The sequence below is a fragment of the Nyctereutes procyonoides genome, unplaced genomic scaffold (assembly GCF_905146905.1).
Source record: "Nyctereutes procyonoides isolate TBG_1078 unplaced genomic scaffold, NYPRO_anot_genome, whole genome shotgun sequence".
Classification (NCBI taxonomy): domain Eukaryota; kingdom Metazoa; phylum Chordata; class Mammalia; order Carnivora; family Canidae; genus Nyctereutes; species Nyctereutes procyonoides.
Window position 1 is genome coordinate 18827095 of NW_026575036.1, and position 13247 is coordinate 18840341.

At 32.7% G+C, this 13247-nt stretch overlaps 1 protein-coding gene across 2 annotated transcripts in view; it reads left to right on the forward strand.

The window, feature by feature from the left end:
* Nucleotides 1-13247, forward strand: part of LRRK2 (leucine rich repeat kinase 2) — a 136970-nt gene that overhangs the window by 50252 nt on the left and 73471 nt on the right. For both annotated transcript variants that reach the window (XM_055318624.1, XM_055318623.1), the window contains 5 exons: nt 1058-1316; nt 4700-4888; nt 11806-11924; nt 12325-12394; nt 12891-13108. In XM_055318624.1, the coding sequence (XP_055174599.1) occupies nt 1058-1316; nt 4700-4888; nt 11806-11924; nt 12325-12394; nt 12891-13108 (855 nt within the window). The remainder of the gene's footprint in view (nt 1-1057; nt 1317-4699; nt 4889-11805; nt 11925-12324; nt 12395-12890; nt 13109-13247) is intronic.

The window sequence follows — 13247 nt, forward strand, 5'->3', positions numbered from 1 at the left end:
TTTGGACAAATCATATATCTTTTCTAAATATTCATCTCTAAAATGGGGATAATAGGTTTTATGGGATAAATTTTTTTCTTTAAAATATTTTATTTATTTGTTTAGTTGAGACAGAGACTGAGAGGGAGAGGCAGAGACATAGGCAGAGGAAGAAGCAGGGTACATGCAGGAAGCTAGATGTGGGACTTGATCCTGGCACTCCAGGATCACTCCCTGAGCCAAAGGCAGATGCTCAACTGCTGAGCCACCCAGGCGTCTTATGGGATACATTTTTAATAAGGATTAGAAATCAAGTGTATACAGACTTTACAGTACTTGACATGTACTATTTCTATTATCTGTTACTTTGACCTTCTAGTTGATAGAGCATCATATTCCTTCACCTTTAAGAAGCTGTTCTGCATAACCTAGTACGCTACAGGTTGCTAAGTCTTCCCTCTGCTCCTGTAGTTTTTGTAGCACCTAGCATACTAACTTATATTGAGCACATGCTCTGAAAAAGTATTCAGAGGAAGGTAGAAAACTGAGAGACAAGAAATTTCTTTGTGGAAATTCAAATTCTTGTCCTGAAAACCAGAAATGAGAGATGACTGTCCTTTGCATGTGGCATTAACAAGTTTTGTAATGTTTATATTCTCATTTGGTTATTCTATATCATGAATGAAGGCAGGGCAGTAGGCTTTACTGTGTATGGTACTAGTTTCCCAGATGTTCTCCAAGGAGCAAACAGAAGCCCAGAAAGTATAAGCAGTGTGTATCATCAGTGGAGACTTAGGTCTTCTGACTTCATGTGTTATGAGCTTTTTATCCATATCATGTTGCCTTTCTCATGGTAACTAATTCTCACATGGCAGATTATTTGGCTAATTACTCTGATATTTGTGGCACTAATCTTATTTTATTTTCCTAATATATTTCAAGGATGAGTTTTGCCTCATTTTATTTCTATCTAAATTTAAGGGTATAGAGAAAAATCACATGAAATTCAATTTACTAGTCTACCAAAAGGAAGAAATACAGTCCTTTAATACATTTATCTTCCCTTTTTGTTTAATAGGTATGTGAGAAAGCGAGCAGTCCCAAATTGGTGGAACTGTTATTGAATGGTGGTTCCCGTGAACAAGATGTTCGGAAAGCCTTGACAATAAGCATTGGAAAAGGTGACAGCCAAATCATCAGCTTACTCTTAAGGAGACTTGCCCTGGATCTGGCCAATAATAGCATTTGCCTTGGAGGATTTTGTATAGGAAAAATCGAACCTTCGTGGCTTGGTCCTTTATTTCCGGATAAGACATCTAATTTAAGAAAAGAAACAAGTGAGTATTAGCAGGAATATTTTGTCCAAGTCTTGTTTTTATCAGTATTTTTTAAGTTACTCATCTTTTCATTGGGTTTATTTCAGTTTTGTGCAACTTAAGCCAAAAATATTGAGAAGGTTTGGATATCAATTTTTTTTGTCATGAAATGCTTGAAAGCAATATTATATTTAATTATTTATGACCTAGAAAATACATATTTTACAGTGGAATCATTTTGACCAGTTGCTTTTTAAAGAAAAACTATTTTATTTTTTATTATAAAAGTAATCCACGCTCATTTTAAGACACAAAAACCATAAGGAAGAAATTAACAGTAAGTGTTTTATCCCTTATTGGTAGAAAATCAATGTAGATTTTCTTACTAGATTTTTTTATATGCTTACATATATACATGCATTAAAATGTATACACAGAAACATATACACACATATACTTTGCATTTTCATGTTAACATATTTAGTTTTCAGTTTTTTTAGTATTTCAATTAAGGATGTATTTTCTTTATATTTTCAAATTAGTATATATTTTTTTAAAAAAGATTTTATTTATTCGAGAGAGAGAGAGAGAAAGAGAGAGAGAGAGAGGCAGAGACACAGGCAGAGGGAGAAGCAGGCTCCATGCAGGGAGCCTGACATGGGACTAGATCCTGGGTCTCCAGGATCAGGCCCTGGGCTGAAGGTGGCGCTAAACCGCTGAGCCACCTTGGCTGCCCTCAAATTAGTATATCTTAAGTATATTGATGACAAGTTAGCATCATCCTCCATTTATATTTCTGTCATTTCAGATGTCAATCACTCATACTATGTGTTTTTAAAACTTGAGATCCCTGCTTTCCCTTTGATAACTTATCCCCATGCCCACTTCCTTTTCCACAGTGATCATACTCCATGACTCTTCACCTTTAGGACTGCCTTATTAATAACATGTTTGCTTTACTGTCATTTTTCTGGTGCATTTACCTGGAAAAATCCTATTCCTGTTGATTCCAGCAGGATGCTTTTTTCCTCTTCTTCACCAGGGCAGCTGAATGCTGCTGGAGGAAAGTATCTATCCATGCCTATTGGTGCCTCTACAAATTCCAGGTCCCCAACATTCTGGTGGGCTCTAAAAGATTCCATCAGAATTTCCCTGAGTTTCTTAAATGTGTCATAGATTCTTACTTGTCTGTCTCTTCATTCTTTTTGCTTCAACACCATCTAACTTTTTATAAGAAAACATTCCTGCTCATGTGAAGTCTGGGTGGAAGATCTTCCTACATGCTCTGTAGCATCTTATTTCTTACCTGTACCAGCACTTATCACATTATATAACTGCCTTTTTTCTTTTTATAATCTACCTTTTGATAGATTATACGCATCACAAAGTCAATGTCAGTTTTGTCCACTGTAACTATAGCATTTATGCTAGTACTTTGCACATAGTAGACGCTAATTAAATATTTATAAGATGGGCAACAATAAAAATTTGATAAATTATATTGATGAGTGTATGTGGAAACAAGCATTTCACACATTATTCATATGAACTTAAATTATCCTCTTTTGAGGACAATCTGGCAATATCCATTAATATTTTAAATACACATCCATACTTTTTTGCCTAGTTAGCTATTGATAGAAATCTATGATACAGGCGTTCTTACTGTACACAAAAGTCATGTACAAGGATGTACATTAAAATATTGTTTGTAATTACAAGAATTGTGGGAAAAAATCCTAAGTATTCTTCAAAAGGAACTATTTGAATCAATCATGGTGCATTCATGCTGTAGAATGCTTTGCAATCATTGAGGGAAGAAAACATTGAGCAAATCCAAATGTTCATATGTACAGTGCATTATTAAGTAAAGAAAATAAAGCAAAGAACAGCGTTTTTAGTATACTGATGTTGGTGAAAGCACAGTTGAGATATGGTAGTCATAAATGTTTGAGTATGAAATGACTATGTCAGAAATAAAACTGCAGAAATTCATGCCCTGGTTGCCTCTGTGGACTTTAGAAACTAATGAATTATGATTAGATCCCACATTCCATTACTTCAAGCAGTCTCCTGCCAACAGCCTGCTTACTTGAATCTCTGAGTTCTTTTTTAAAAAAAATTATTTATTTATTTGACAGAGAGAGAGAGAGAGAGAGAGAGAGAGAGAGAGAGAACATGCACAAGCAGAGGGAGCAGCATGCAGAGGGAGATGGAGAAGCAGGCTCCCTGATGAGCAGGGAGCTTGATGTGGGGCTCAACCCCAGCACCCTGGGATCATGACCTGAGCTGAAGGCAGATGCTTAACCAACTGAGCCACCCAGGTGCCCTTGAATTTCTAAGTTCTGATAGAAAGAGATTGTAGGCTCCCTGCAGAAGGATGAAGGGAGATTTACCATTCACTGGATTCTCTTTGTTCTGCATGACATTTTTTACCTTTGCTAAATCTACTCTATTAAAAAAAATACAGTAATGTCATTTGATTGATTGGAGAGCATGGTCATAATTATATTGGCAGTTCCTCTGAGTAAAGAACATTTTGGATTCATAGCTTTAAAAAATTTTCAGGTACTACTTGACTGAGTCACATACAACATGTTTTTGAAGAAATTTTCCAGGCTATATGTAGCATAATGAGGACTCTGTGAACTTATTTCTTCATAATAGAAGATAAGGTAAAATATAATAGAATAGAAGGATATTAACTTTCAAATTTCACCAAATTTCCCAGTTGAATGAATCACTTAGCAAATAGGTTATGAACAAGAATGCATATTCTTGCATATTCTATACCCTAAGCATTGTGCTACATATTTTATATTCATCATTTCCTTTAATCTTTATTCATAACCCTACATTGTTGTCTTCACTTCCCAAGTGAAGATACTGGCACTCAGGGGGTCTTTGTAACTTGCATAGTTATTTGAGCAAAGATGTGTCTGGTTTCAAAGCCCAGGTTCTTTATTGGGTCAAGTTAATTTCATAAATATTCAGTTTTGTCACCCATTCCAAAGTTTTGAGTACGTTTTTATGATTTCTAAAAATATTAAACTCACTGCCTGCTTCTTATTAAATATCATGATTATAAAGTGACTTTAGAAATAAGAATAGGGGCACTTGGTGGCGTAATTAAGCATCTGACTCGATTTCAGCTCAGGTTATAATCTCAGGGTCATGGGATCAAGCTCTATGTCAGGCTCCGTGCTCAGTGGGAAGTCTGCTTGAGATTCTTTCTGTTTGCCCCTCCCTCCTCGTGCTCTCTCTGAAATAAATGAATCGATTTTTTTTAAAGAGAAATAAGCCTAAAAAATTCTCTAGAAGTATGAGGATACATAAGGGACTTTAGTATGATCTATGTTTATGTTTCTTGATTTTTAAGTTGCTGGTATATCTTTTTATTGTAGATATAGGATCCACCCTAGCAAGAATGGTGCTCAGATATCAGATGAAAAGTACTGTGGAAGGAGGGGCAGCCTCAGGCAGCAATGGAAATTTTCCTGAAGAAGTACTTGACAAATTGGATGAATGGACCTTCGTTCCAGACTCTTACGTGGACAGTGTGTTTGGTCAAAGTGATGACCTGGATAGTGAAGGTATTTATTATAAAGAAATATTCGCTTTATGTTTTAAAACATTTACACTCTGGCACTGACCAATAGAACCTAAGATAAACCCCTAATTTAATGCATTTGCAAAATTTGAGGAAAAATGTTTTTATTATAGGAAATAGTTAATGCTCACTAACTCCAGTTAAGGCGATGACTGTTAAGAAAATATATCTCTGCATTTCCTAAGTGTTATGATACTGACCATAGTCAGTGAATGGTAACTAATGTAGTGAAAACACTGACTCACTAGAATTGGATTCCATGTTTCATCATTGACAAGATCCTTTTTCGGCTTGTGTAAGCCCCTCACCCTTACTAAAGATAGTGTTGCCAACCTTCCAGAATTATTTATAAGAATTAGAAAAAATGTATGTAAAGTGTCTAGGAGAGTGCTTCTCATATAGGAAATGCTTAACAAAAAATATTTTTACCTTTAGAATGTTTAAAATAATATTAAGATTTAAATAACTTGAAATAATTTTTAAAAATTGACCTGGAAATATATAAAATGACAGTAATTAGGACTGACATATTTAACACAATACAGTTTGGTAAAAATGGGGTGAGTTGCTTTTTTATTAATATAGTATGATTGAAAACTGGCCCAAGTATTTTTTAAAATCAAATTTATTTAAATATAATTAATATAAAATAAAATGTACCCATTTTAAATATTTTCATGAGTTTTGAAAAATGTATACATCCATATAGTCATCACCACTATTAAATTATACATTTCTATTATCTAAAAAACCTCCTTTATGTCTATTCACAAATTCCCCCAATTCTTGGTTGTTGGTAACCACTGATCCACTTTCTGCCACTATAAATTAAACTAGTATACTTTTAAGTTTTATATGAATAGGATGATATAGTATGTTCTCTTTTACGTCTGTTTTGCAAAGTAGTTGCTGTACATCCTTGTCATACTATAATCTTGATGTTGTTTTTAATTTTAGCTGTTCTAGGGAAGGTATAGTCCTAGCTTATTTGTGCTTAATTTTCATTCCCTGATGACTACAGATATTGAGAATATTTTCATGTTTTTATTGGACATTCACATATTTTCTTTGTAAAGTGTTCAAATCTTTTGCTAATTATTAATTGTTGTTTTATCATTGTATAATAAGTGTTCTTTATATTGTCAAAGTCTTTTATATAGTTTAGGTAGAAGTCCTCTGATGGGTATATGAATTACAAATATTTTCTCCCCATCATAGTTTGTCTTTTTATTTTATTAATGTTAATTTTTAAAGAGCAAAGATTTCGAATGTAGATAAAGTGCAGTTTTTTGAGTTTTTTTCTTTATGGTTTGTATTTTTTCTATTCCATTTAAGAAATATTTTTCTATCCCAGATTTGTGAGTATTTTTCCCATGTTTCCTTGGAGAAGTGCTAACACCTTAGCTTTTACATTTAGGTCTATAATCCATTTTAAGTAATTTTTATGTATAGTGTCAGTGAAGGATTGATGTTAATTTTTTCCATATGGATATCCAGTTTCTTTTTAATATCATTTGTTGAAAAATACTATATTTGTTCATTAAGCTAATGTCATGTTGGTCCAGTTTAATTGACCATATACATATATTTCTATTTCTGCATTCTTTATTCTGTGCAATTAATTTATATTTTCCTCTTGATGCTGATGCCATACTGCCTTGATGACTTTAGTTTAATAGTAGGTCTTGATATCAGATAGTGTAAGTCCCCTGGTGTTGTGTTTGTTTCCAAAATTGCTCTCACCATTCTTTTTTTTTTTTTCAATTTTTTGGCATTTCCATATACATTTGAGTCAACAAATTAATTTAATGCTGGGGTTTTTATTAGAATTAAATACATACATTTAATTGGAATTACTATATTAATCATATATTATTAATATTATATAGTATAGAATGAACATATAAATAATATCTGTAGATTAAATCTATAAATAAATCTAGGGGAATTGATATCTTAATAGTATGAATCTACTGACATATAGATGTAGTATATATTTCCATTTATTTATCATTCAAAGTTCACCAATTTTTTGTATTGTATGTTTTTTGCTACTATTGTAAATAATATTGTATTGAATTCCAATTTCCAGTAGTTGACTGAGGGTATAGAGAAATACACTTGATTTCTTTGTATATTAATGTTGAATTTTGTGGACTTGCTAAACTTATGGTTCTAGTAGCTTCTTGTTGATTCTGAAGAAGTTTCCTTATGGTTCACAATAAGGCCAATTGCTGGTAAAGACAGATTTACTTCTTTCTTTCTAATCTGCATGTCTTTCTTTTTTCCTTATCTTATTGCACTGGCTAGAACTTCTAGTACTATGTTGAATAGAAGTAGTAAGAGTAAAAATTGTTCCCTGTTTTCCAAACTTAGAGGGAAAGCACTCAGTCTCTTATCATTAAGTGATATTACCTATAGTTTATTTTCATAGGTACCTTTCATCGAATTGAGAAAATTCCTTTCTAGTAATTGTTTGCTGAGCCTTTTTATTACTAATGGGTATTGGAAAATGCTTTTCTGCATCTGTTGAAATGAGCATATTTTCCCCTTTTATTATGTTAATATGTTAATTACATTGATGGACTTTTTTTTTTCATTGATGGACTTTCTAATGTTAAACCAAACTTACATTTGTGAGGTAAATCTCTCTTGGTTATGGTGTATTATTCCTTTTATATGTTTTGGATTTGATTTTGTTAAATTTTGTTAAGCATTTTGCATCTATGGGGATATTGTCTGTATGTTCATGTTTCCTTGTAATTCTGAGAATAATGCTTGTCTCTTTAAATGAGTTGGGAAGTGTTCCCAACTCCACTACTTTCTGAAAACATCTGTGTAAGAGAGCTATTATTATTCTAAGTATTTGATACACTTTACCAGTAAAGCCGTGTAGGTTTGGAAATTTACTTGGGGGGCTATTTTTAGTCATAGATTTAATAATTTTAATAGCTCCATGGTTATTTTGATTTTCTATTACTTCTTGCATCAGTTTTTTGTAATTTGCAACTTTAAAGGAATTTTTCCTTTTCACATAAGTTGTCAAATTTGTTTAATGTTATTCATAATAATTCTCTTACTATCCTGTCAACCTTTATAAGATCTGCAGGGATACCTGATCTTTAATTCCTTTTTTAAAGAACATTTATACATTTTTAAATTAGGTTAGCTTCACAAACAACTTGAGAGCTCTTTCATATTGAAACACTGCTTTTCACATTACGTGACTTTACTGTCTATCTGTAATATGAATCCTGAAATTGTTTGCCTGCTGTCGATAAAGGTCTGTGTTTTGTAGCTGGTGAATAAAAACTAGCATGAGAAGCTTTATCTTTTACCAGGATTAAGCACATATAGCTCAAGTAGTATTATATTTTGTCTTAAAGATTTTATTTATTTATTCATGAGAGTTGCAGAGAAAGAGGCAGAGACACAGGCAGAGGGAGAAGCAGGCTCCATGCAAGGAGCCCGATGTGGGACTCAATCCCAGGTCTCCAGGATCAGGCCCTGGGCTAAAGGTGGCGCTAAACCACTGAGCCACCCAGGCTGCCCATATATTTTGTCTTAAATAGAGGCCTGCTTGGTGACAAGTTAATGGTTCCACTAACAGGAAATGAACAGATTTTAAATGGATATTAGAGAAAGGCTATACTGGATTTCTTGATCTTTTCATGATGAGCTCCAAAAAATTAAATGAAATTTTCCAAAAAATACAAGATTTAAGACCTGCCTAGAAAGTACAGCCCACAGATAATATACTCTGACACTTTGCACAACTTCAGAGATACATATTTGAATAAAACAGGGGCTCCCAGATTAAGACTGTTGCAGTACATTTTTACAATCATACAGCCTCCCATCAATGGAACACAATTTCTGCTGACCTAAAAATACTTTAATTCTTGACATTGGTAATTTGTGTTTTTCCTTTTGTTTCTTCTTTAGCTCAAGTTTATTAAGTTTATTGATCTTTTCAAATAATCAGGTTTTGGTTTCATTGATTTTTCACTGTCATTTGTCCATTTTCTTTTTTATTGATTTTTGCTTTAATCTTTATTTCCTTTTTTTACTTATTTTGATTTTATTTGGCTCTTCTTTTTATAGATTCTTAATGTAGAAGCTTAGAGCACTGATTTTTAGACCTTTTTTATTTTATAATATAAACATTCAAGACCAATAAAGTGTTGCACCACTTTAGCTTTATCCCACAGTTTTTATATGTTCTATTTACATTCAGTTTTGAAAATTTTCTGATTTGCTTTGTGATTTTTTTTTTTTTTGACTCATGGGTTGGAAGTGTTTGTTTTCAATTATTTGGATATTTTTCAAAATAACTTTTTCTCGTGGATTTCAAATATAGCTTTCTTGTGCTCAGAGAACCTACTCTAATGATTTCTAGTCTTTAAATTTAATTGAGACTTGCTTTGTGGATTGCTGTATGATCCATTTTGGTGAATGTTCTATGTGTAACTTAAAAGAATATATATTCAGCTGTTATTGGGTCAATTAGGTCAGATTGGTACAATTTTTTAGGTCTTTTATATCTTCACTAATTTTTCTCTTTACATATTATTTTTGACAGAGAAATGTTGAAATTCTAGTCATGGATTTGTTAGTTCTCCTTTCACTTCTATCCTTTTATGCTTTGTTATGTTTGTTTATGCTTTTGTTTGTTTGTTATTATGGAGCTCTGTTACTAGATGGACAAATATTAAGGATGGTAATTTTTTTTTGGTGACTTAACTCCTTTATATTGATCATTGTAGTATCATTTCTTTCCTTTTGAAGAACTTCTTTTTACATTTCTCACAATGCAAATCTGTTGGAAACCCCTATGCAAATTACTGGAGCTCTTTTTTCATGAGCCTGCCCCAGAACTCTCAGCTAAATAAGTCTTCATGAATGTTGAACTCCATCTCTTTGTTTGAGGAAAGCCCTCGATATTTGTTTAAATTCCTCCTGCCTGTGCCTATGGCCCTTAAGTTGTCTTCAAGCCAGAAGCCAGAGTGATCATAAAGCATAAATAATTTGTTTCTCTTCTTTCAGTGATTTCACCATCCTAAACTGTTTGTTGCCCAGTGTTTAAAACCAGTTGTTTACAAGATTTCATCCAAATTTCTAGTTGTTTGTGGGGAGAGGTTCAGTTTGGTGTTTGTTATTCCATTGTGTCTGAAAAAAGAATTCTCTTTGAATTTTTTTTTTACCAATTTATTTATTTATTTGAGAGAGAGAGAGAGAGAGAGAAAGAGAGAGAGAGGGAGAGAGAGAGAGAATCTTAAGCAGGCTCCATACTTAGTGCAGAGCCTGACATGGGGCTCAATCTCAGGACTGTGAGATCAGGACCTGAGCCAAAACCAAAAGTCAGACACTCAACTAACTGTACCACCCAGGCACACCTTTAAGTATTTTTAAATAAAGAAAAACATTAGAAATGCTGACATAAAAAAGTTATAAAATGCCTTTGTTGCTTCTCTAAATAATATACTAATAGAACTTTCATAAACATAAAGTAGAATAATTATGAAAATGTAATAGTTATATAAAAATGTAATTAAACTGAAATATATTTTAAGATGCTTAAGCATAAAATAATTAAAATTATAGGATAAATTTTAATAGTAACCAAATGGGAAGTGTTTGTATCAATTTTAAGAATTATATAGAATATTATAAAAGTTGATGTTTGGATAGGTAGATTTTATAATTTGTTTTGACACTTAAAATGAATTCTTTATGCTTGTAAGATGGGGAGTGGTAGAATTTATAATCTGATAATTTTGTGATAATGTCTCCAAATTTTTTATCCTTAATAATATAATTTATTTATTGATCCGTATTTACTTGAAAATCCATAATTTTAAAAGTAGTTCTTTTCTCTTTTCTCTCAACAGAATATTGCCAACTAAACTCATTGTTTCATTTTAATGTAATTCCATAAATGGAACCACATAATATGAAATTAATCATTCAATTAATTAATTAAAAAGATTTTTATTTATTTATTCATGAGAGACACACACACAGAGAGAGAGAGAGAGTCAGAGATGCTGGCAGAGGGAGAAACAGGCTCCATGCAGGGAGCCTGACATGGGACTCGATCCCGGGTCTCCAGGATCACACCCTGGGCTGAAGGCGGCACTAAACCGCTGGGCCACGTGGGCTGCCCATAATATGAAATTTAAATAGAGATATTCTCAAAATTGCTGAATGTGAAATAATTTAGTGTGATTCCAATATTTAAATAAGATTTAAACATTTTTAAGAGCAATTCAAAGAAACAGAAAAGGATGACATTGATCAGATTTGTGTATAAACTTTTAAAAAATATTTATTTATTTGAGAGAGAGAGAGAACACGCATGCATGCACAGACATGAATGGGGGGAGGGGTAGAAGGAGAGGGAGAAGCAGACTCACTGCTGAGCTGGAAGCCAGATGTGGGTTCGATCCCAGGACCCTGGGATCATGACCTGAGCTAAAGACAGATGCTTAACTGACTGAGCCACCCAGGCACCCCAGATTTGTGTATAAACTTTCTTTGCTTCCTGTACACACATGTGTTTATTGTAACATATAACTCTTTTTACTTGGCTTTTTCCTACTGTACTATGAGCTTGTATGAGGCATGGATTGCTTTTCCTGCTTATCTTTATTCAGCATTTATTCAGTGTCTAGTTTAGGTCAGCCATTCAATAATTAGTTATGAAGAAAAATGTAGCTGAATTTTGAAAATGAAAAGCCAACATAGTTTATTATTTCTATTTTAATAATGATACAGTGGGAATTGAGCAATTTCCATCAATGAATATATGTTTAACCTTTTATGATTGTCCTTTGATACTGACATCTTATGACTGAGTCAACATTTCTTACTTGCCTTTATTTTATTGTTTAAAAATAGGAAGTGAAGGTTCATTTCTTGTGAAAAGAAAATCCAATTCAATTAGTGTAGGAGAATTTTACCATGATCGTGCCTTGCAGCGTTGCTCACCAAATTTGCAAAGGCATTCCAATTCATTGGTAAGTTAAACTGTGATTATGTTCTGTGTTTTGTTCCTAATAGTCTCTTGAAAACTGAAATCGTGCCAAAGCTAGGAGCTACTGCTGCAGAAATTGCCTAGTATATGAAAATTTTATATATAGAATATGTGTATATATTATAAACCATTCTAAATATACATTTTTTGAACCCATATGGACCGTGTTTATGCTTAAGTATGCTTCAAAATGATTTTTATCTTTTTTTTTCTTTTCAGAGTTTCATGTATGGAGCCCAGGCTAGGTCTCTATCTTATAGTGTGGCTTGGTGCCCTGAGTACTTTCACTAGAAATCTTACAGTGGTTCTTAAGGAATAGAAAATATTCTCCTTGCTCCAAAAAATGATAGTGATTTTATTATACTTGTCTATTTTTTAAATAGGGACCCATTTTCGATCATGAAGATTTCCTGAGGCGAAAAAGAAAAATATTGTCTTCAGATGACCCACTCTGTGAGTATTTGAAAGTAATTATAAATAAATAGGTATTTTGAGCAGAATACAGTAGTTTATTAAATTTCCTCTGTTCAAATTTTCTAAGTGTTAATTTTATCTTACATAATCTTCAAGTTGTATGTGCCTAATGATATCACATACTATAGAAAAATGAAATACAGTTATAGATTTAAATTTTTACCTTTTATGATGCTATGGACTGACTCTTTTTATTCTTTCTACTACTTTTCTAAAATGTAAATAATACTGTCATCAATGCCACTCTTCATCCCCTTCTCCAGACCTATTGTTTTTTTATACTACTTATACCACTTGATTAAATATTTCTTATTTATTGTCCATCTCTGCCACTGGACTATAAGCTCTGTAGTTTGGTTTTCTACTGAATCTCAGTGCTTTGAAGGGAGCCTGACAGTAGTAGGTGATCAATAAATAGTTACCAAGTGAACTTAGATTACTTGCTTATATTTCCATTGTTTGTTTTTGACAAAAGGGTCATCAAAACTTCAATCCCATATGAGACATTCAGACAGCATTTCTTCCTTGCCTTCTGAGAGAGAATATATTACATCATTGGACCTTTCAGCAAATGAACTAAGAGATATTGATGCCCTAAGCCAGAAATGCTGTATAAGTGGTCATTTGGAACATCTTGAAAAGCTGGAGCTTCACCAGAATGCACTTACAAGCTTTCCACAACAACTGTGTGAAGTAAATTTAATTTATACTTTTAACTCTCAGGATATTTGAAGAGTTTTTGCATTTTTATCTAACTTGAATTATTAAATCTTTAAAAAGAAGGATCTATTTCTGTCTGCATCATTGGACAGTAATTTTCCCTTTCTTGTGG